The sequence below is a fragment of the Prinia subflava genome, chromosome 10, assembly GCF_021018805.1.
Source record: "Prinia subflava isolate CZ2003 ecotype Zambia chromosome 10, Cam_Psub_1.2, whole genome shotgun sequence".
Classification (NCBI taxonomy): Eukaryota; Metazoa; Chordata; class Aves; order Passeriformes; family Cisticolidae; genus Prinia; species Prinia subflava.
The window spans coordinates 2,713,663-2,737,859 of record NC_086256.1 but is presented as its reverse complement, the minus strand read 5'-3'; the positions used below and the strand labels follow the sequence as shown (position 1 = coordinate 2,737,859).

Below are 24,197 nucleotides of genomic sequence, written 5' to 3'. Positions count from 1 at the left end.
AGGGAGAAGGAGCCTGCCAGTTTGGCTGTTGGACATGGTGAAAATCCATCCTTGCTTTTCCCTAAGAAGCCAGTTGGACCACTTCTACTGTGGCCAGAGTGACTCCTGTTGATTTAAATAGGATCAGGCCCTCGTATCGGGCTATTGACTTCTCCTTTGTTTCCCCGAGAGCACGTAGGGTGAATGTGTGCAGAGCGCAGCTGCTGGAGCTTGTGCTGCCTTTCCTGTGTGGACAGTGGGATCCATAACCCACAATTTAAGAGCATTTCTAGCAGGGCAAACACAGAAATTCATCTAGGAGTACTCCCAGAGCACTGTGTCCCCTCTCGTGGTCTTTTTCTTTCCATGGGAAAAGGTGGATTCAACCAAGGCCCTGTAAATAATATAACATAATAATATAATAATATAATTTTACTGGAGGCATTTTTAGATGCGTGAGTGCTAACATGGATTTTCTCTAACATATAAGGAGACTTTTATTCCTTTCCAACTGGTTTTATTTAAGTTTGGTGGTCTTGATATGTCTTTATTAGGAGTAACAGTTAAAAAAGAGGTAGCAGTCAAGGAAACTGAAGGACTCTCATCTGTTTCTCAAAATAATAAGTATTTTTAAGTAGACTCAGTGTTTCTTGTACCGAACTAAATAAAGCATTCCAGAGTAAAATAAACATGTCTTCCCGTTTAGGCTTTCATTGCACAAGTTCTGTTGAAATTCGTGCTTAGAGGGCTTGAGAATTTCCCTCCCTCCCTCCCTTGGGCGATCCCAGTGTCCAGCATCGTGCCCAGCCTGCTCCGTGCTCGGGGACAAACACAGCTGGGTGCTCAGGTCTGTGCTCGCAGGAGCTTTGGAAAGAGCTCATCAAATGAAAACGCCTCACGTGCATCGTCTGCGTGACTGTGAGGAGCAAGGCGAGTTTAAACTACACTTTCTGAAGTGTTACAGGCAATACAGTTGCTCTTTTCACTGGATAGTGCTTACTTTTCTTTGGGATCACAAATATTTGAATACAATTATTCAGTCAGCTGGACATCTTTTTCCTCCCATTTCTGCTCGAACAGTAGTAGAATTTAGTGTTGATTTAAAAGACTGTCTGCCTTAAAGCAGATTGCAGAGTTTGCACACTGTGAATTGTAATTAAAGTGTAAGGGGTGCTTATTATGTCAACAACTGGCATGAGAACCCCCGAGCAGCAGGTGACCCCAAACATGTGACGTTTGTGACAGCTAGGATCCTTCTTTCACTGGTTTAGCAATCTGAAAGACCAAATTGAAAGAAGCCCAGAGGCTGTATATTTCATTAAGTCCCAAGGGAAGTGTGGGATACAGCTTCCTTCTGCTTTGCTGGGACGTAGCCAAAAACTTTCTAGAGGCTCTGTTTTTGACAGAGGCTTGCTGAAGGGGGGGAAGAAACCTTCCACCAATCACCCATAGGACCATAAATTTGACATTTCCCACAGTTTCTTTGAGGCACTGATGTTGCTGTGTCAGCAGTATGTCCCGAATCTTGCGTTGTATTGTTTGAAAAGGAACAGTCAAACTTTCAGGGGAGCTGAAATGTTTTTCTTCATTGTCCAACAGCTCCTCTGCTGCGAAAAACCACAAGGATTGTAAAGCACACCTCTCCAAAGAGGGGCTGCTTTTATCAGCAGTGGGTCCTGCACACGCTGGCAGAGCGTGTGGTGCTCTCTGACGAGGCAGAACAGTCGATAACATTTCATCCACGTTACAGAGCAGGCAGAGATTATCAGTTATACCCACATACGACCTGATTGCAGCAATGATAAGGAAAGGATCCTCATGAAAGCAGTGAGTCTATCCCCAGTGTAATTCCACTTGGGTTGTGTCAAGAATTATCTTGGCCCAAAGGCTGAATTACATGGTTTGTAACTCAGCCTGTAATTTATTTTTAAGTAATTCTGAGTTTCGTGTTAAACAAATTCTTCGGCCTCAGACCCTGCCACACAGCCCACCAATCTTTTTGTGGGTGACCTGTGGTGCAGCTGGAAACCCATGCTCTTCCTCAGCCTCCACGGGAGAGCAGCGAGCACTTCTCTGCATCTTTCAGGGCAGGAAGGCTTTTCATCTTTCATACGAAACTTGACCTAATTTTTTCCAAGAGGTTTGAAAAGCAGCAAATGCCTGCTCGTTATCTTCATATGTAATTTGTTGCCGTCACACACTTACTGATCTGTCCATCCACAGCGTGTCCTGCCAGCAGGTTTGTGTGCTGCGGGTTCCAGATCCTTCACTTGCCTCAGCAGCACCTCAGTCACACGATGGTTGAGGGGTTTTCATGCTCCCTAGGTTAGTTTACATTTATACATGTTTTTAATTAGTGGATGAAAGGTTTAGAATCCTTGGCTCCCAAATGTGAGCTTTATCACTTCTTCCACTGAACTAGTAAGTGTTTCTGGTCAAGTCACTTAACCTGGAGTCCTCATCTGCCTAGAGAGATGCTACAGTAACCAGCATTTTAAAAAGAAAATAGATCAAGCTAGATAAAGAGAAATTTAATAGTACTCCTTTTAGTACTTCTGTTTCAAAGGAGTATTTTGAGAATTATTGTTGATGTAGTTCTTTGATCTTGGATGAAAGATTCTTCAGAAATGTAAAATATCTTTGCTTTTTGTCATCTCAGTGGCTGTGAAATTTTTCTCAGAAATGAAATTTTGGAAAACACATGCAGAAGGTTTTGGTGTAGACCCGATTGTTTATTTTTTTTTTAATAGACTTTCAGAAAAAAAAGTGACTGGGTTGTTTGTGATTACACACAGCACAGTGTGTCAGTGGAGATTTAGGTAATCTGGAGTTCCTAATGCAACTTCCTTCATTTTGCCATAATATTCCAATGATACTAAAAAAAAAATAATAAAATTACTAAAATGTTGTGATTTTGAGGGTGGTTTGGAGCCCTTCCTGACCACTCTGTGTGCTGCCATCATTCTCACAGGACTGCATTTTTATTTCTAACCCTACACATGAAGCCAGTCGGACTCTGGAACTGAGACAGAATTAGGTCCTAAGAAGTGCTGGAACAGAAAGTCTGCCACCTCTCAGCTCTGGCCCAGGACAGTGGTCAACTTAATATTTTTGCATTTGATTTCATTACATTCTGACAAAGACCTGCAAACAGCCTCTTCCCTGCCAGCAGAGAAATGAAAATACTGTTAAAAAATGTCAGAGGAAGTAGTCAGTGAGGTGGTTACATTTAGTCTCTTCGTAATTTTTGGATGACTCGTTTCTTTTGAAAATCAGCTTCTAAGTGAACCCTTTTCCAAATGTAACCCTGCACCTTTAACTTTTTGGAAGGTTCTGTTTCTGAAAAAAAAAAAAATAAACAACATTAGTGTTGTTTTTATCTGGGAAATTTTAGGGGTTTTTTTTTGTCCAACTGAAGTTTTCAGTCTCTGCAACGTACTGCTTGCTAAAAGGCACACTCTACAATGCATTAAGTACAACAGAATATTCCTTTGCAGGATTCCCTTTGTTGCAGACATTATTTATGACATTTTAGTCAATATTTGCATGGCAGACTGTCCAAAATTATTTTGTTTTAGGCACATCACTGATAACTGGACCCATACTCTTTATCATTCTTTTACATTCATTAGTCACTCTGTAGTGTTTTTAACATTTTAAAACACTCATGCAATTCAAAGGAAAATAGATTTCAGCCAAAACGCCTTCAAAATTATCTTTTTTCCTTTGAGTTATTCAGCAATTTTTAACACTTCGTATGTTTGATGTTTTTTTCTTTAGTCTCAGCAAGGCAAAGTTTTTGCAGGCTTTGACTATGCTAAAGATAGGATTTTGATAGAAAAAAAAAAAGTGAGGTAAACTGAACTTAATGTGAAAATGTTATCAGACGTGGTGTAAGGTGTAGCCAGCCAAAAAAACTGGCTATTTGCCTTCTGTGTAAAAGGTAATTTAAAAAAAAAAAAAATTACAACAAAACTAATTAGCAGATATTCTAATGCAAGAAAATGTTGCTGTTAGTAAAGTTTCTTCAATATGCCAGAAAGCAGATGGTGGCAATGGAATAGCGTTTTCTTTTGCCAGCTTTTCTATATGCTTTCTAAACCTGCAAGTGCTTTTGCTATTCAGTATTCAAATTTCTGACACTCTATGATCTTTTTCATCTTAAAACAGAAATAGAAACTGAAACTTAAAAATGTAATCAAGTCAAGCTGTCTGTTCATCAGATCATAACCATGGCTTTAAAAGTTTGATTAAAATTTTGTCTACGCAGTGTAGTTACTGGTTTGGAGAGCTCTGGACTTTTCTGGTTTTAAATTCCTTCCTCAAAATTTAGATTTGCGGCACTGGGACCAAGTGAATTTTAGGCTGCATTTTCAGAGTCAACATATTATGCTGAATATTTTTTCAGGGGGCCAAGTATATATATACCCAACTCTTTCCTACATTTATAATGATCCACTGTCCTTTGAGGAGTAGATACAATTCTGTTTCTCCATGATTTATGGTGGTTGTACCTCAGATTTTGCTGTGAATCACACCGAGCCTGCAGGATGTTACTTCTCTCCAAGTTTTAACTTTCTCTTCCACTTGCATGGCTTACAAACACAGCAGAAACACAGACCAAGTAGGCTGCCTACCAAAAGGCTGCTTTTTTTTCTGCCCGAGTCTGTGGTGTTGATGCCAACATGATACTGATGCAACAAAACACGTCCCGATTTTTATGGTAATTCTCAGTTCTTCTTCGCAGTCTGCAATATTGTGAGAGTAGAAACAGACCCACGGAGCAACAATCAGTGGCAATTCTTTGTGGGCAAAACCCTCTGACTTTACACTTGGAGAAAGGCTTTGGGCTGATGGCAATATTTGTGCAATTATTTTGGGAAAAAAAGGCAAAAGAAAGGGAGGAAGGGAAGAAAGGGAACTATCGAGCAGCTTTTTCTGCTGTATAATTTTATATATCTATGTATTTTTGCCAGCAGTTTAATTTTGTATATAGCTTAAGAAAACCTGAAATGGAAATTTTTCACATGCCACGTTGAACTCCTTGCAGTGCACAGAACAAGGAAAAGACATCTGCCAGAAAAAAAAAAAAAAAACCAAGAAGAAAAAAAAATTTGGCCACTACAACCAAATATGTACTTAAGAGGGACTGAAATGAGAGCCAAGAGGAAAAGTGTCAGGTACATCAAAATAAAAGAGTTGTGAAAACGGGACTGCAAGTGTAGATCCACAATAAAAAAATAGTACCTACACTTTGCTTAGGCTGCCTCATCTGTAACATGATATTAATCTGCTATTGACAGAATCTCCATGGAATATTAGTTCATCTTTTGTTTATTTCTTAAATAGACTCACATATTTTTATTATCAACATAGTTTTTCCCTGTGCAAAATAGGATAATCCTGAATAGGAAAAATGGGCCCATTCTTTGAGATATTAGTTCTTTCCAAGTATTCTTCACTCTGTTGGATGTATGGATTCCTAGTTGAGTTTTTGGTTCATTACAGGAAAATTTTACATTTGTCCTTTTGAGGAAGGAGAAGCAGGAGAGATTGAAAAAGGATGAGGAGGTTGGGGCTCCTGTTCAGTTTGTTGGTGTGCTGAAGGTTTTTCTTTGTTTCTGCTGGCTGAGGCTGTGGAGAGACCTGAGGAATAGGCACAGACTGAAATGCGGGGCACTCTGATGGTCTCCACAAGCAGCGTGGTTACCCGTGTGGTGTTAGGATGGTGGCTCTGGAAAGCATTTTGTGAAGCGTGTCAAGCTCGTTGTGAAGCCTGTGCTGTTTATTTGGCTTTTTGGTGGAGGGCAGTTTTGAAAAAAAAGTGCTCTGGAAAATCTGGAGATCCTCCTTGGGCGTGACCTTGCGGCACCGCGCGCCTTGGCCGGAGGAGAGGCGCCAGCTCGCCAGCTCCTGCTTGGGATAAAGGATGAGGATGGGCACCGATGCCAATAGCCTGGGAATACGCAGCTCCCCGCCTAGGGTCCCATAAGGATGAGTTTGTCACAATAAATAAATAACAAGGGGATGGTGGGGGATAGAGATTAATTGGGTGGCTGTACGACCGCCAATGGAGTCTCACCATATGGTGGACATAATCCTGCTTTGCTGATGTTGGTTTTCTCACCAGGGTAAAACCGCACAAAAGCAGAACCTGGGGTCTTTGACCAAAGCTACCAGATCTGCTCATCACACAGGCTCATCTCCACTTGCCTTTGTGCATGAAGTCAGGCATTCCAAACCAGCTCTTTAGTCGCCCTAATACTACCGTTGTTATTGTTAAACTGAGATAGAAAACGCTCTGGAGAGAAATGATTTCTTGCTCTTCAAAATAGCTAATGAGAAAAAGAAAGGCGATTGAAACAGAAGCTGAGAGTGACTGGAAATATCCCCTTCTAGGTGACTTTGGATCCACTCTACCAAGTAATTTTCTGTATAATGTAGTTGAAGACTTCCTAAGTGGGCACTGCCATTGCCATTGTAATGGCTGCATTGGTGGGAGGGAGACTTTATTATCCAGAGCTCAAGAGCCCGGCCCTGTGCTTTTTACTCCTTTTAGTAACTGTGCCTCTCAAGGTAAATCACTTAACCTCTATGTGCCTTCTTCATCCCTGCATAAAGTGGGCATAGTTATGCTCACCTTTCCCACAGAGGTGTTGTAAAGCTTAGTTTAATGTTAATAAGCTGTTTTAATTTTCAGGATAAAAGGATGTTCTATAAATATACATTAGAAGTAATAATAGTTTTAACGTACGCCATTATTTTATAACAGTGCTTTTCTAGTTTTAGAATTTTTTTAGTGGTTTGAAATTATTACAGGATCAGTTTTTGTTAATTAAAGATTGACATTTGGGCAAGATTTGTTGAATTGTTCAGTAAATCCAGGTCCGTGTGCACTGAGCATGCCCAGAGCTGTTCTCACCTGCACTTTGGGATCATCAGGACGGCCCTTTGGCTTTTAAAACAACTCTTTGATACATGTGCTCAGAAGTTTGATGGCTTCTAAATAGAATGGTTCAAATATTTCAAAGCACTTGAGATTCGTATAGTGTGAAGCAATTTAAAATTATTGTACTGCAATTAATTTTAAATAACTGAGCACTGCATATGTCTAGAAACCCATACAGATCCAAATGGAAGCTCTCTAAAAATTGAAATGATTCAATAAATTTAAATCACTCTGAAGAAATGGATGTAAGTACTGTAAATCATTTTGTGAGGAGGATAAGCAAATTTTTTACAAGTGAATCTGAGGGTAGAGACTCTAATTAGATTTTTTATTTTGGGGTTTATGATGATGAAATGTAGGTTAATATATATTTCCTAGGGATATGAGGGCAGCTCTTGTTGATCCATATGGTTTCTTTTAGCTCTTACATAGGCTGCTTTTTTTTTATTTCCCAAGATTACAGAAACTTAGCAATCCAACTTTGCACATATTTTTTTTCCATTACAAATATCTTTCCCTCCAAATCTGTATAAAAAGACATGAGAAAAATATTGGTCGACAGCTAGAAATGCCAAGTGTATTTTTAAATGCAGCTAAAAAAAAAAAAATCCTGCAGAATTAAAACCCTGTGCAGCATGGAAGCTCACATTTTGTGGAGCTGGGCTGCTCAATCAATATGAATTTTTATATGCCTCCATCACTGATTCAGGTACAACCTGTATCTGCAGGTACCAAAGTGGATTATTGCCCGATAGCTGTTCGTTAGCTGAGAGCATGTTCTCTGTCCTTCCCTTACAGATGTATTAGAAAGATGCTATCTCGTTGTAGGGAGGCTGCTAAAAATATTGATGCGAGACCTATTGGAAAGTAATGCCATTTCCATTGGCTCCAGCTCAGCTCCAGGAAAATCCGCATGCCGCTTCCTCCTCCTGCTGCCGCGGGTGCGTGAGGCTCCCTGTGCCGTGCTCCCGGCTCTAGGGCTTCAGCTCTTCCCTCTGCCAGGGCCAGAAATGAGAAATTAGTGCTACCCTCCTGACCCTTCCATTTCACTGTGTGCCCAACAGCCACAGGAAAAATGGGACAGCGTGGTCCCTCCTCGTGCAAGCGCCCGGCTCCGCTCTTGGCGCGAGGGCGCTTCATCCAGAGACGCGGCCACCTCTGGGCAAAGGGCTCCTGGGGTCTGGCCACTGGTGTCGAGGTGTCCCAGGTCCTCAGGGTGGCACAGAGCCCTTGGTGGCCGAGGGAGCCACTCTGCCAAGCTACTCCTGGTCACTGCAGTCTGGGGAGGGAAATTATTTCTGGATTTTCTCCATGGCTGGTGGGCTCTTCCTGGCTGGAGGAGCCACGGAAAGCGAGAGGGGCCCCTCAGCAGGGTCTTCCTTAAGGCCTTACCTTACTTTTAGACAGTTGTCATTATCTTTGTCTAAAGGTCATGGCTAAATTGAATAAAAGGAAAGCTGTGTGTTCCTGTCGATGCACAATGGCAGTATTGACTTTCGTAATCCAGTTTGCTGAGGGGTGAGAGAATTAAATTAGATATCTAAGCACAGAAATTGAGAGCCTTTGAAAACAAAGATAAGGAGACAGCCTGTATTTTCCTTTTCCTGGGAGCTCTGGGCTCAAGATTTTGCAGGTGTGTCATCTGATCCATGGCTTGCATCGATCAAAACTGTGCCAATGCATATTTAATTAGCAAGGGGACCCTGGATGCATTATGGCCATCATCCCTATATTGAATGGACTGTCAGACTTTCTGAATGCCTCCCCACCCCCCCGCTTCGTTGTTTGGGGAGCTTCTGCATTTTGTCTGAGCAGCTAAAAGTTTCTTTGTTTTTAGCTGGTGATGCATACAGCACCACTGAGGAGAATACAAACAAGTAAAGTCCTAAAGTGTTTATTTTGTCTAGGAAAAAGGGCTGAACCAATTTGAATCCTTTGGGTAACGGATTTTTGTATCTCTTGGAATTAAAAAAACACAGTCGCACGATGTTTACTTTAAGAATATTTTATTATAACAAATAAAATCTGTGCTGTGGGATTTCTTAAGGAAGCCTTTGATGACAATTTGAATTAAGTCAAAATTAACGTTTGCTACTGCAAAGGAATAAATAGAAAATGTTCCAGAAATGAATCAGTAAGCAGGAATCAAAGGCTGTAAACTGTTTTAAAAACAAACATTTAGAAGTGAATCAAATACTTGTTTGTAATATCAAGGAACAAATATGGGAATACACAGATTCCCCACATTCTAGGCTATCACACGATAGCAGTAAATCATTTATGGGCTTGTGAGAACAAAGAAAGTTGATTTAAAATGAAACCATTTTGACACAGCTTTAGGGTCTCGCAGCCTCTCGGTGAAGTTTCGCGTTCTTATTTCCAGCGAGGAGGGAAGTAACGGGGAATTTCTGCAGCCAAAAAAAAAGTTAGGCAGGGAGTTGTGGAGATCTTTGTTAGCGTCCACCTTGGTACAAAGCCGGCCCTGCAGACAGAGTGTTGCCTGATAAACAGATGTAATACACAAAGTCTGCTTACAATACCGAGCAACAGACTGTGGGCACATGTTTTGGGCTCATTCAAACTCATCAGCATAGTCTAGCTGGCTGTTTTGTTGCTAGTCTGCTTATGGGGTAGCTTAGGAGCGTCTTACTGGTGAAGTAACAAGAAGGGGTTTTTTTTGCCACAAAAGTTTTGTTGCAGGGGTTGATGGGAAAATCATTTGCATACATCTTGTTACAAAGGCTGACTACTTCCTGGCTTAGACAAAGTGTTGCCTGATAAACAGACTTAACACACAAATGTCTGTCTGGAATAAACAACAGCAAGCTTTGATTTACATTTCCATTATCAAAGATAATCTCTTTCCCAGTGTACAGGAATTAAGAGTCCTCGCCTTATTAAAAAAAAAAAAACAAAAAGCAAAAAAATACCCCAAAGAAACCAGGCTGGCACCACAGGGATTTTACCAGTGCAGAACCTCATTGGGGAGCCATGGGGATGGGGTGTATGGTGCAGGGATATGGAATAAAACTGGGAATCTGGTGCAGGCGTGTACATGTGTGATGCTGAGGTGGATGATAATGAAGCACTTTGAACTCCCTGTAAAAGTTGACTTGAAAGCAATGGCTGGAGTAGAATGGAGAGCCAGGCCTTCCTTTAAAGAAATCCTAGTAGCCACCAAAATTGCTGTAAATAATAATTGTACCTATATGGAGTGACTCCTATGTGTTTATATGACAATGTATAATGAAGGGAAAGTGAGTGTAAAAAAGCCCCAGTCCTGGTGCTGGTGTCTGTTTGTTAATCCCGTAAGCTCACCACATAAGACTGTATATAAAAGAGCATAATTTTGATTTTTTTTTAATGTATATAAATCTTTGGTAGAATCCATGCCCAAAATTATAGATGAAAAATTTATTGCATGAACACAACCCAGCCATATAAATTTTTTATTACAAATAGGGCTCTGAAACTTGAATAAAATATGTCAGTTTATTATACAGTATTCCCCCCACCCCCAAAACATGATGTGAATGGAAAATTTAACTTGTGCACTTCCGTGGTGCTTCTGCGAGGTGCTGGGCTGGTGGTGGAGGAGAGGAACCTGCTGTGTTCCACTGCAGAGCGGGCTCAGCGTGGGCAGTGGCAGTGCTGCCTTGCTCATCTGGCATCGCCGGTCATTTTTTTCCTGCACTACGCTGGGATCACCTTTGCTGTTTCCAGGATAGATGTGTCTGCACCTGCGGTAGCTCGCGGGCTGCTCAGAGGCTCAGGTTCTGCTGGGGAGCCGCCCTACAGAGGTAAAAAATGATCTTGGCACCCATTCGCTGGGTTTGCGCAAACCAGCAGACAATAAAGAGGGTCACTGCCACCCCGGTGAATCCCAGGCTGGATTCAGCCTGCCCTGGAAAACACGGTGTGTTTTTGGGAGTGCTCCACAAAGTGTCCCTTCTCTCCCCAGTCAGGTGGCCATGGAGTGGTTTAGCACTGAGAAGTGCCATGGCACTGGAAAGAGGCTTTTTTTGGTGGAGGAGTGCAGCAACACTTCACCGTCTGTGTCACGGTCTACAAAAAAGAACAACATTGTCAGTCTGTTGACATTGGTCCTGTCCACGGGCCAGACTTTCCTGGGAAGGTTTTATTCTTTCCAAACAATGGAGCGCTCCCTTCCAGTGCCGCCAGCCCTGCTTCCATGCAGCCGCCGTGCAGCCCAGCTGGAGCTGCGCTCCTGCTGCAGCTGAAAAGGAAAAATGCAGCCTGGAAAGTCCAGAGCTTCCGTCCTGGAGCTGGAGGTGCCTGCCTGCACAGGGTTTGGGATCAGGCAGCTCCGGGGCCTGGTCGTGCTGGGGTAGCATATGCTTAAGGAACAGATCCAAAGAGGAACAGAGAATAGAGATGTGATAGGAAATGCTGCTTTGAAAAACTAGCCTGTTTTGTTGTTTGGTGGTGGTTTTTTTTTTGCTTTAGCCCTTAATCATAATTGATTCTTGGAAGTAGAGAGTAAAATAGCTTCAACATGTTTTTTTGATCCTGTTTACCCTGGCTGTAGTTGATATCAGATCCCTTTGAGCTTCTCTTGACCAGTAACCTTGAGCCCAGTGCACAGACTCACTCAAACCCCAGCTAGCTGAGGGTTAAAAATTCCAACCACTAACTTTTCTCTAACTAAAAATCCCCCCAAATAAAACCCATTGTGCTATTCAAGGTTAAGCTTCCTTAAACATAAAACTAGATTCCTTGGTGATTTTTTTTTTTTTTTAATCAGCAATCTTAATAGTGGTTCCTCACTATAATATTTCCAACTCCATCTGAAATCATTTAAATCCTCCCCTTAATAACATGCACTTTATTGTAATATACAGATTCTTTGGCTTCCTACCAGCCTTAGCTTAAGGCACCAATGAAATTCGTTGCCGCAGGGGGCCGTGGATTCAAGAGGGGCTCGCATCCACTGTATATTTTGTTTTGTATGTTTTCCAATGGCTCTAATTATTGCAGGTGGTAGAATTTAACTGGCAGTGTTGTTGCTAAAGAAAATAGGCATAAAGTGTATACTGTTTTGCAGAGTGGCTATCAAATATATAGAAAAGAGAAAATCAAATGAATTGTTAAACTGCTCTATAGTAAGTGATTTTATTGATTTAATGCAAATGCTTATGAAAACGATCTTCCATTTATATCAATTATGTATGGGCAAAAATTAATTTATTCCTCCGGTCACCTGTTTGGCTAACTGACTCAGCAGGACAGACATTCCCCCTCCTGTTGTAGCCGAGCCCGCAAAACACTAAACCTTCGGAAAACTGGAATTTGAAAGTTTCCATGTGCAAAACAACAAAAAAAGCCCCGACAGGAGTTAGTGCCAACTGCTGAAAAAGCAGAGAGCGAGCGGTGGAGGCTGAGCAAGACTCCCTCGTCCTAGGCAAGACTGTAAAACACAACGGCTCTGATTTTGCCAATCCCTTAACCATGTGGCGGCACATTTATATGTGCCGGATCATCTGCGGCATCTGAATAAAATCAGGGAAGCAAAATTCTGCATATAAACATTTTGGCTAAGTGCCTCAACTCAGTCTTCTTATCTGGGGTTTCCACAAGATGCCACCTTGCATAACAATGCCGAGCACATGCTTGCCCAGTCCATGTTTTCGGTAGCCTCCCGTGATCCCCACCACAGGATTGAGTGGCTTTAATTCTACCTCATCCTGTGTTTTACTGCCCTGTGCCTCTCCATGAAGAACAGTGCTTAAAGCTGTGTTGTCTTTTCCTGGGAAATTAATATTTAATTTCAGCAGAAGGGGCGGGTTGCAGGGAAGCAGAATTAGGGAAAACGCCATCGCCGGAGCCGAGGTGATAAAAGGAGAAAGTTAAAGATTCAGCGTGCAAACAAACGTCCTACGGCCAGTGGAGCCCCTCTTGTGCCACTAGCCTTGGTGTTGGAAAAACAGCACTCGAGGCAGACAAAAGTACTTTGTTTGCTTCTCCCAAGCCAGGAGCAGCTCGGGCTGCCTGTGCTGCCCACCGGCTGCGGGGCTGTGCCAAGGTGCCAGCGCCGAGCCCGGCTCCCGCGGCCGCCACCGCGGCCCTCTCATGGCCTCCCTGGGCCGTTCCAAATTTTAGGAAAGGAAAACACTCTCCCAGTCCCACATTTCAGCAGGAACTTCTCCAAAGCTGTAAATTTTTGTGGAATTCCGAGCCTACTTGAGACATAAAGCCCAAACTCTGACTGAGCCATGGCTGGCTGGAGGGAAAGAAAAACCTAAAAAATAAGCAAAAGGCTAATGCCTGCATTGTAAAATGAAATCTGTTGAATATTGGCTTTGAGTGTTAACTGAATATTTTACATTCCTAATATTTTACCTTTGTTTCTACCTTTGCGGTATCGGAAACACGAAACTTCTTGCCAAAATCCAGAATACAACAGCACTGTGCGTGTTACCCCCATAGTGTATCTGCTGGCACTGATTTCAGCTTCAGGGAGAGATTATTCAGAAGTCCAATATTTAAAACAAAATTGCAGAAGTGAGGATATTTCTTTTTCCCCTAAGCTTCATTGGTGAAATTATTAAAAATAGTAAATATAAAAGGTAGAAAATTGATTCTGGGATGCACTGGGTATATATCACTTTTCAGGGGATTTAATTGATTTTAAATAGAAGTATTGTGACTGAAGCTTTCTTTGCTAAATATTCTGAGTGTTTATATTCTGAAATTTACCAAGTTTTGTTTTGTGAGTGCCATTTTTTACTCGTAGTTTTTAATTTATACAAGATTGTCCTCTAAGCTTGTGAATGATACCTAAAGCAGACAGTCAGCAGGTAAAAAAAAAATTTGAATATTTAAAATAGGCATTTTCTTTATAGTGCTCTGCGGTAATTAAAATCTTCATTTGCTTAAAAGCAAGGAACCTTTTTAAAGCAATAAATTAGCATTGCTTGACCCAAGGTCACTAGTAGTACTGCTTCTTCCAGCACTATTAATACCTCAAAGAAAAAGAAGGGGTGGTGTTATGACTCTGTTGCAACAGAAGTAAGATTTTCAATTTAATCACAGTTAAGTGTCGTGACCTTTTGATCTTGCATTGACTTCTCACTGAAATGTGGTCAAATTTCAGACAGCTAATTCCAAACTCTGCAAAGTCAAGGTGAAGTCAGAAAATGGGCCTGCCACGATGAGGGGTGGTGTTGAGGCATTAGAAAGTGGTTTCATCGCCTAAGTTTTGTTTCACAGCAAAAACTTTTTTCTACAGGATCACTAAATTACAGAACAATTTCTGGGGAAAGGAAAAAAAAAAGTATTAATTGCAAAAACCAGTAATTTGAGGGATTTCTTTAAAAATATTTTTTCCCACAGGTAAAGGGACTCTTTTTTCCCAGTTCATAGTGACAGAGATAATTAAGAAGGAAATTGCTATTTGACTAAAGCTTCAACTAAGAATAATGTTTTGGACCAAAGAGTGATCATCTTCACATAAAGTAGAGTTAATAACATGTAAAAAAATTCAAATCACTCCTATTTACCCATACCCTTTTACAGGTCATTTTATTATTTTAGGCAAATAAATTGTGCTTGTTGGAGAGTGTCAGCTGGGAGTTTGTGGAATTATTTCCCCAAGTTCTAAAGCAGGTCATCCAGTATCTGGTCTCACTTATCCCACTGCAAATCACCACCAGCACCGTGCATTTTTAGGGATCTTGTGGTGCTGTAACCACTGCGAGCGTACGCCAAAAAATCAGCTCTTCCCTCAGTTTTGCAGATTTCGTTCCAGAAATGTGTAGCCAACAATCTCCACGACTTTGTAGGGTTGCTAAGTTACCTTTCTATGCCTGCTTGGAGATATGTTTTGAGACTTTACTATGTGTTGGAGTAAGGCTCTGGTTTGTATACAACATAGAGGCTGCATTATAAAAAACATGTAGGAGAGTCGTTTAAATATGCCTTCTTTAAAAAGAAGGATTCTCAAAGCTTAATTTATGCCAACACACACCCCGAGCACTCTGTGCAGTGCCATAAACAAGATTCCCTTTTTTAATTTTTTTTTTATATATATATTTTTTTTCTTTTTTTCTTTTTTTTTTCCAGAAAACATGTCACCTAGGCACGGGACTTTTGCATTATGTCCTAGTGCAACACTCCTGTCCTCAGTTTGTACTCTCAGCCTTTTGAGGAAGTCTGGCGCCTCTGATCTATTTTCCACAGCAGACCCTGTAATTTTTGGCTGTATTTTATGTTTTTCAGATTCAAGTCAATCTGAAAGTCCCAGCCAGCCAAGTGAAGCTGATATTAAGGACCAGCCAGAAAATGGTAAGTTCTTACCTGCTGCTCCTGCTTTGGGATATTAAAACAGCCCATATTGATAAAGATTTTTTTTTCTCCCCATGTCTAATATAAAAAGATGATTCAGAACAATTGACATGGGATGGCTACAAAAAGGTTGTGCACTCTCCTCATAGTTAAAATGCTACTGTTCCACTAATCTAAGGTAGCATTTCTTTATCCAGTCCTGGAGAGAGACTTTTTTTTACCCCCTGAAAAATTAATTTTAATTAGGGAGATGCCATTAAAGAGCCTGCTGTATGCAACCCTTATCCTTATTCCTCCATAGCAAAGGTTTTTTGGGCCTTCATGGGAGTAGGTACAACAGGAAAACAAATCAGGGAGGTTCAGCTACAGCTCCTTGGTGCTTCTCTCGATGTTCTCAAGTGGCAGTGGCTGGAGTGGAAGCAGCAGAAGGACTGGGATTTTTGGGAAAGCTCATATTCTCTCTACCAGGGCAGACTCAAAGTAGAAGCAATGGCTTCTACTGAACCAATGGCTTGCTTTGTAAAGCAGCCTGGAAAAAAAAGAATTAAAAATAGTGGATTTCTGTGGGGAGTGTATGTGAAAAGATGATTATGTGTGTAATGGAACAGCTTCTCTTCCTTTATTTGTTTAGCTAAGGTAGACCTCAACAATTTTTGTTGGCCCATTGGCAACCGAGTTTTGTTTTACTACTTATATTTAGGACTTAGAATAAGAAATGATTATTATTAGTAGTTTTTCCTTGACTTCTTTTATCTATAACCAGAATTTTTTTTTATAAGACTTAAATGTAGATTGGGTATTCCACTGTACTTGGGGTCTACTCTGCATACACAGAAAAGATTTTGTGTGAAGGGTTTATGCCTCTGAAGCCCTGCTACCATTTCTGGGATGTGTAAATCCATGTAGAAATACATAAAACCCTTTAAACTACCAGCATGAATCTTAGGACATGGAATATTGGGTGAGTGAGATTTTGGCTGTTTGGGCTCCTGTATTTTCCTCCCATTAGATAGGAAAGGTTTCATATTTTGATAGATTTTGTGCTGTTCATCTCTAAACATACCGTCTTAAAACATTGCTGTTGTTTCTGAAAGACAGCGCCTAATTTCCCTTATCAATCCTGTTCACAGAAATTCTAATTTGTAGCCAAAGGATTGCAAGGTTAGGAGAAGAACTGACTAAACTGTGATTTTTGTTCTGCCAATTCTGCTATTTTTTTTTATGGGGAATATGTTGCCTGTGTTTATGAAATCATATTTTAATTTAGAATGTATTAGGCACCAAGCATGTTATTATTTCATGTTTAGATAATATTCTTTCGCAGCTATTAAAGCACAGTTCATCTTACCCTGCAGTTTTTTAGTCTTTAACAAAGCTTGCTACTCCACAACTGCCCCGAAAAGCAGCAGTGTCAGTGTTTAATAATGTAGAATCTGTAAGAGCCTAGTGAAATGAAATATCTCTGATTTGGAGCCTGAGTCTTCTTTGTAAAACAATCTTTTAGTGAATTCTTGGAACTTTGCTGGTGACCTGCAAAAGGTACTTTTTTTTTTTTTTGTAAATAAACAGGAAATGGATTTTTCTCTTTTTTTTTTTCTCAGTTTTAGTAAAGGGTTTTTTTTCTCCCCACCACAGCAGCAGCCTCCTCACTGGTTCTGCACCTTCTGCAGTGTGTGTGGGGGAGATTTTGGATTTTGTAAGGCAGAGTGTTGGCCCTGAAGGGCTGGTTCCCCCTGGGCAGGCACTGAGCTCATTCCCAGCCCCGGGGTGCCCGGCGTAGATCAACACAGATCTGCAGCTCTTATCTCCTGGACGTGAGGATGAAAGCAAAACTGCAGGCTTTAGAAAATGAAAAACTGCACGCACAGGAACGGACACAATAAATCATATTAACTGCCTTGTTCTACACTTGCTGTAGACCCACTTCCACAGGGCCTGATCCAAATCCCTGCGGAGTCAATGGGAGGCTCATAATTGATTTTACTGAGAGTGGGAATGAGCCCACACAGAGAGGAAATATTTTTTTTATATTTTTTTAAATCTTTTTTCTTTTTCTTTTTTAATCAAAGAGAAAAATAGAATCGTGAATAATCTTATTCCCACCGATGCCAACAGTGGAGTGACCAGATTGAGGGCAGATTTGGAAGCATGTGTTTCTGGAAGGCACAAAGGAGTGTATCGATGCAGTGCTGCCTTTTCCATGCATTCATTTTAAAAAAATAAATCTTTAAAGGCCTTGTGAGGGTTATACAGCCTCTCTACTTGCCTGTTAATATCCTTTCTGTTCCACTCCATAAATTCTAGAGCTATTTATTATACACATGTATTTTGCATACCTTGAGTAATGTAGGTTCAGAAGGGTCAACTGTATGGCCCTGAAAAAGAAGGCCTCCTACTACAGATTTTAATTTATCATTCTAAATTGTATGTGCTGTTTTGCAAAGCCTGTATGTCTAACCTTCATTGAAGGGAAGTTCATGGGGAAAAAAAGCTTTTCTTTTTTAGAGCCACTCCTGGTTTCTTCCTAGTGGGCTTTGCTGTTTCATTTTCTGGAGCAGGATTGTCACAGACAAGGGAAGATGGTGACATCTTCTGCTCTCAGTGGCTTCAACACCGACTCTGGCCTTTCCCTCAGCCTTCATTAAGCCAGAATAGTTTCCAGGCAGTCATCCAGTCACCACTGCAAATATTTAACAGAAATATTAAGCATTTAATTATTTCTCAAGAGAGAGATGCAGCATGATGGCCATGAAAAGCAAACACACCAGCGAGACGGGGCTCGTTGGTGCGTGGATGGTCCAAGGTCCAGATGTTTTGTGCTTGAGCTGGGGGGGAAAATAAGACAGGGTGTGCACAGTGCTGCTCTGTCACCATGGGAAACAGCTTTTGGGGAGAGGCAGAAAATCCAGAATTCCTCTGTTTGTTATATGGGTGAGGAAATTTGCAGGAGGGATAATGAGAAAGACCAGCAACTTTGTCTGAAAGGCAGGAACATTTTTTGATGCCCTGATATTTTGCTCAAACGAGGGATTTTTTTCTGACGAGCTGGGTGGAACATCCATGTGGAAAATTCCCCACTTTTGTAGTTGCCTAATGGTATGTAAAAGCTTCATTTCAGTTGGCACCGCAAAGTGATTTTGCAATTCACCCAATCAAAAAAAAAAAAAAAAAAAGAGGTTATTGATTTTAAAAGCTTGTTAAATGCACTGGTTTGGTGTTGTGTTTTATAAACAAACTAGTTTTCGGTGAAGTGAGGATGACAAAATGGGTAGTCTGATGTAGTGAAGTGACTGCATGCCTGGGGATCAGGAACAACTGAATTCCCAGCTCAGCACTGCTGTGGACACTCTCTCAGGCTTTTATTCTCACTTTCAGTTGTGGAAACAGCTATCAGATAGATTTTCTTTTTGTAAGTAGGATTATTTTAAACTTTTGTAGGGAAACCTTTTGGTCTTTTTGTCTGCAAAGTGAGGATATCTGAGATTCTGCCTTTCAGAGAATGTTAAAAGTCAGATCCTGCTCTGCTCCATCAGGAGTTGAACTCTGGAGAAAGGCAGGGAGGATGGAGAGTGGTTAATAACTGTGGCACAGAGCTGTGCTGCTGCTGTCAGCAAATGGATGTCAGGCAGTGTTTGTGTTTGATGTGGTGGCACTGGTGAATTAATAAGTGCAGAGTAAAGGTGCACACGAGGTGTGCTGTGCAAAGCAGGAGAATGCTGTGTCATTTCTGACAGGCTGCTCGTGCCTCTCCAGCGGGGGGACTGTGATTCGGTGGCTCAGAGCTGGTAGCACAGCACTTTGATGAGCGAGCTCTTTTTAAAGAAGTTGGTAAATTCTCCCATTTCAAGTGAGCAGGGCAGCGTTCATTATTACAGCTGATTACAGACGGGTGCCAAATCCATTGCTCAAACAATTTCTGAAGAGGGAGAGGCATTTTTTTAAAAAATAAAAATGTGTAATGCCCAAACCAAACGCTTTTTAGCTTTAATGCAGTCTCACTGCTTTGAGCTGCAAGTACCTTAACAGCACTGTACGAAATGAAAGGCACATTGTTCATTGAAACATTAAAAAAAAAGAAAGAAAAAAGAAAAACAATGATGCACCGTAACTCGCAGAACTCGTTTTTCAGCCCTGCAGTAATTACACTGGACTTGTAAATATCATCTGTGAATTCTTTGCTTAAGTAGGGTTGGACTTGAGTATTAAACCTTAAAAAAATGTTTAAGTATATGCTTACTTTTCCATGCCTAGAAACAGAAAGGAAGGATTTCTGGTCTTTAAGCTGTGGGGGAAAGAGAAGGCCACAGTGGGAACAAATGCAAAGAGAAGTTTCTTCTTCTCTAGACAAAGCCAGTCAGGGAGGGCATGATTTAGCTGTGGCTGAAAGGGAGGAGGAGATTATGGGTGGGAAGACCCCTCTGCCCAAACTACCAGGCTGCAGAGTCCAGTCCCTCTGTGAAGGCTTTTTTCTGGCCCCAAATTTGGCATTCCAAATGGGATAGCTTTGGCCAGTGGAAGCAGTGCCTGCCTAGCCCAAGGCTTGGGCACTTTTCTCATACTCAGAGTTCACTCCTCAAGCCCTCATCCCACGCAGGGAATGAGTTACTGCTCCTTGTTGTCCCCATCACAGCCAACACTGCAGGTTAAAGGGTAGCTGGGTGACATCCGCTTCCCTCCACAGCCAAATTTCTAACAAGGGGAAATGTTCTGCCTTCCAAGGCTGGTCCTTCTGCCCAGACCATGCCTGACCTCTCGTCTCCACTGCTTCAGGTGGAGTCCAGCTGCCTCACAGGCTTTCAGAGCTGTGACAGAGCTTGGTGCCAGCTCACCAAGGAGGTGCTGGGGTTGTCTGGAGGCTCCTCTGTCCTTGGGTAAGCCCTCAGCTCCCACCTGAGGAGTGCAAGGACACCAGCAGTCCTCTGAACACACAATGCAGAAAGTGGTGCTGTTAGAAAATACGTGGTCTCAGATGACTAACATTCCTGAAACACCTCATTTTCAGGAGATAACTGAGCCTTGCAGAGAAAGTTTTCTCACAGTTACAGCTGCAAAGGCAGTAATACAGTAATGGCAGCTTTTATTAATGTTCTTGTTCATGGGATTATTTGCATCAGAATCTTATAAATGCAAGAAGACTCTCCTCTCTTGTTTACAGAGCCACGCTGAGGAGTTATCACAGCCTGAGGGACTAATCTAAAATTAACTTTCTTCAGAAAAAGCTTTAAAAAAAAAAGCCCTTAGCATTTCCAATAAGGAATCTCATTGCTGGCGCTGAAGTCGGAGCTCCTGGTGATGTCAGCTTGTTTGCACCTTTGTAACTTGCCAGGACCAAATCCTGAACAGATTTGCACCCTTACGGATCACCCTGTCTGCTGACTGGGAACAGCAGTGGGGAAATTTGTCCAGGCTTGGAAGCTGTGGCTGAGTCAGGGAGTACTGGTGGGGTTGGTCTCCTCTGGCTTCCCTGGGACTGGGCAGGACAGGCTGTTGACTCTAACAGGACCCATCCAGACAAGAAAGGTCTGATGAGGTCCAACCTGCATTTCTTCATCCCCCAAGAGTGCCTGTAGGCAGCTCCGGGAGCCAGCGTTTCCCAAGGAAACAAAAGCAGATATGTCTGGTTATAAATTTAGCTTATGTAGTCTTGCATTGCCTTCATCTTATTTCATTGCATTACATTCCCAAAAAGAGCCAGAAATATAGCATTTCAATCATAGTAATCTAGAATTGAAACTTTGCCGCATCCAGGTGTATTTCCCATCCAGATTCGTGACTGTCATGAAGAATCATCTGAATAATTAGGAAAGAAAACACCATTTCCCCCTATACTGCCATATTCTCTTTTGAGTCCAGACTCTGAAGCACAGTCACACCATTTCCAGGCTTTAGTGGGTCCTGTGGTAGGCTCAGGATTTAGCCTGCTTATCAGTGGCTGGCACTCCCTTGGGGGAATCCAGTGATGGCAAATGGCTCTGACTGTCAGTCAGGCAGAAACGGGGACGTCAGTGGGGTCAGCCTCTGCTGGGGATGGCTGGAGACCCTTCTCACCAGTGACCTGCAGTGCTTGAGGCTTGGGGATTGACAGAGGGCTTCAGTTCTCACTGCTGCTAACCATTAACCTTCACGAGCAAAGCATTCCCACAAAAAATTCATCCAAGGCGAGTATGACAGGAAATATTCAAAGCATGAAATGAATGCTTATAGCATGACAAAGCAGTGCTTGAAAGACATGAAACGTTCCTTACGCTTGGAGTGGCTGAGCACTGCAAAGGAGAGGAGAAATAAAAGTGTGGCTCCAGCATATATTTTTATTTCTCCGTGTGTGTGTACAGAAAAAAGGCAATGAACCTTTCCAATGGATAAGGTACATAAATACAACTGGTATTATTCTAAGTCGTTTCAAAAATGTATTTTTATTCTGTGGCTCTGTCCCATTCCTTTCCATGAATCACTATCCCTGAGATAACAGCAAGGGCCATCTAGAGGGCAGCTTGGAAATGGGATGGCCAGGAGCAGCCTCTTAGGGAACTCCTGAGCTTCCCCTCTGCAGGGTCAAGGATTTTCTTTGTCCAGAGAGTCAGGTCACTGCTCCCTCCTCTGTGGCAGCGCTGGGGTGGGCAGGGAGCCATGGCACCCCCTTCTCATGTCCCATGTCCCAGGACACAGCAGCTGGAGCTGTGAGCAGCCACCAGCTTTCACTACAACTGTTTTTAATGTCTGTCTTCTTGAGAGAGTTGCTGTTTAATTAACAGCTGAGGGCTGGGTTGCGTCACAGTAATTGCGGCTGGAGCGGACCACAGGCAGAAGGATGCTTTGGAGCACCACCCTGCCCACCAGGAAGCTGGGCACTTAGGGAAAGGAGTTTATTTGTGGTGTGGGCATCATTTAATTTCTGTTGAGTGGAGAGGGGAGGTTATTAGTGTAGAGAGGATGTGATGCCAAGGTCTGACTTTCAAAACAAAACCCCAAACCTTTCTATTTGTCTTTCTGTGTAAAAATTCCCTAACGCTCAGTAATGTAAGACAGGGGGAAAATTTTACTTGCAGGAGAATTGCCTTCCACAATAACCAAGAGAAAAAACACAGAACGCCCACACCAGAGCAGCATGATCCAAAATGTGAACTTTTTACGCCTCCCCAACCTTCTAGGTTAGGCTTCCAACCAAGTGATCTTTTATTATCAACATGATATACCCTTGACATAATTTGGCGCAGTAAAGCTTCTTCTGCTGAACTCGTGATTTCATTTACTAGATCTGATGAAAGTTCTGTGAACCACAGTAAAATGTGATAATTAGTAGTTTAATTCTTTTAGGGTGTGCGTATTAATTGAAAAGGCTTGAACTATAAATACTGTGGATAAAAGCCCCCTCTGAAATAAGTCACTTCCCCGAAGTATTCATTACTGCACATCTATTTAGGTGGTGTCTCTTTGTGGCAGTGAGTGGGAACCCTCCACTCAGAGATCACAGCAGTGAAACCCAGGCTGGCTCACCGCTGCTCTCCTGCCATCGGAAGTGCTCCCTGGCCAAAATTTTGCCCTCTGTGGTCAAACCACTGGAAGTTAGAAATGTGTGCTGGGAGCTGTGCTGTGAGATGAGCTGGGGAGGCACTGGCTCCCTTCCTGCAGAAGTCAGAAGGGGGTGAAGGCTTGAGGCAGAGGCAGCAGTGGGTGAGTGGGTGGGTGTCTTTCTGTTTTCCAACAAGTCCACCCAAAGGCATCAGAGATTCCCTGTGATTCCAGTCCCAGCCAGTCTGGCACTTCTTAGGAAAATGTACTTTTCCTCCCACTTACACACTTACCCTTCACTGTACCTGAACTACCAGCACCTAAACTTCTGTGGGTGGCTTCAGCCAGAGCTTGGTTCACCCAGATGGGAATGTCCAAGTGTAGATAAGGGATTGCACTTTCCCGCTCTCACTCAGGCATTCTTTTGCTCTGACTTCCTGACCAGCACAGGAGATGTTCTGTTGACTCCAAACCTTTCTGAATAGATCTATACACTATGAAAATTTCTGTCATTTTTTCACACCTTCCTCTGGTTTCTGCCTGTGGTGTAGTGCCTTTACGAATCTTGTGGTTTTACAGGTACAAGGTGGTTTGCTTTCAAATGGATCCAAACCTTCATACTCATACTTGGCTTGCACACTCAGAAGAAACCTGTATGTCTGCACATATTGCAGATTCTTGGGTTAATCAGGTGCTTTCCAAATAGCCTTAATTTTGTAAACCTGGAGTTGGGTACACCAGCAGGGAAGTGCATGTGAAGGGTAATGCACAGCTCCTGAAAGCAGCACAGGGGACTGCTGCTGTTGTCAAGAAGGGCACTTTAGTGAGACCAGGCTCCCAGAAAAAGCCTCATCACTTCTACAGATAATATTTTTTAATTGCTGGTACTACTTTTTAATTGCAGAAGTTGCTAGCTAGGAACTGTAAAGAAAGTTTAGAGCAACTCTCATGGAGTTGTGAGAATAAAATCCCCTCTGAAGCCTGGCTCTAGTGCGACTGAAATGGAAAAGTACCAGATCCATTTCTTGGAAAGTGAGAAGGAGACTTTTATTTGCAATGGTCCGCAAATATTTTCCCAGGAGGTAGTGAGCATGGCAAAAGGGGCAGGAGGAAGGTGAGGCGAGCGAGCCACACTTGTAAACACCCTCCTTTCACTCTGCTGTTGTTATCTGGCACAAAAAAGGGCACTGCAAGTTGTTTATAGCAGTTCGTGTTGTTCATTTCTGCTCCTTTCTCAGTGCCCTATCTTCCCTTGTACAACCTTTTTTCTGGATAGTGTCCGGATAGATTTGGGCAGTGGGGTGGTAGGAAGGTGCCAGTTGATTAAATGTGCTGCTTGCAATGTGCATTTCATGTCTGCTGTCTTAACATTTTTTTCTTAACCACTGTTGCAACTGAAGAAAATGCTGAAGTTTGACAGTTGGGAGTTACTGCTGAGTATGTGCTGTAAACTGTA

General features: G+C 42.2%; 1 protein-coding gene across 14 annotated transcripts in view; it reads left to right on the top strand.

Annotated features, from left to right (window-relative positions):
* Positions 1 to 24,197, top strand: part of NFIA (nuclear factor I A) — a 248,922-nt gene that overhangs the window by 120,412 nt on the left and 104,313 nt on the right. For 13 of the 14 annotated variants that reach the window (XM_063406953.1, XM_063406964.1, XM_063406952.1 and 10 more), the window contains exon 3: positions 15,167 to 15,232. The exons of the other annotated variant lie outside the window; for it this stretch is intronic. In XM_063406953.1, coding sequence (XP_063263023.1) covers positions 15,167 to 15,232 — 66 coding nt within the window. The remainder of the gene's footprint in view (positions 1 to 15,166; positions 15,233 to 24,197) is intronic. 14 annotated transcript variants of the gene reach the window in all.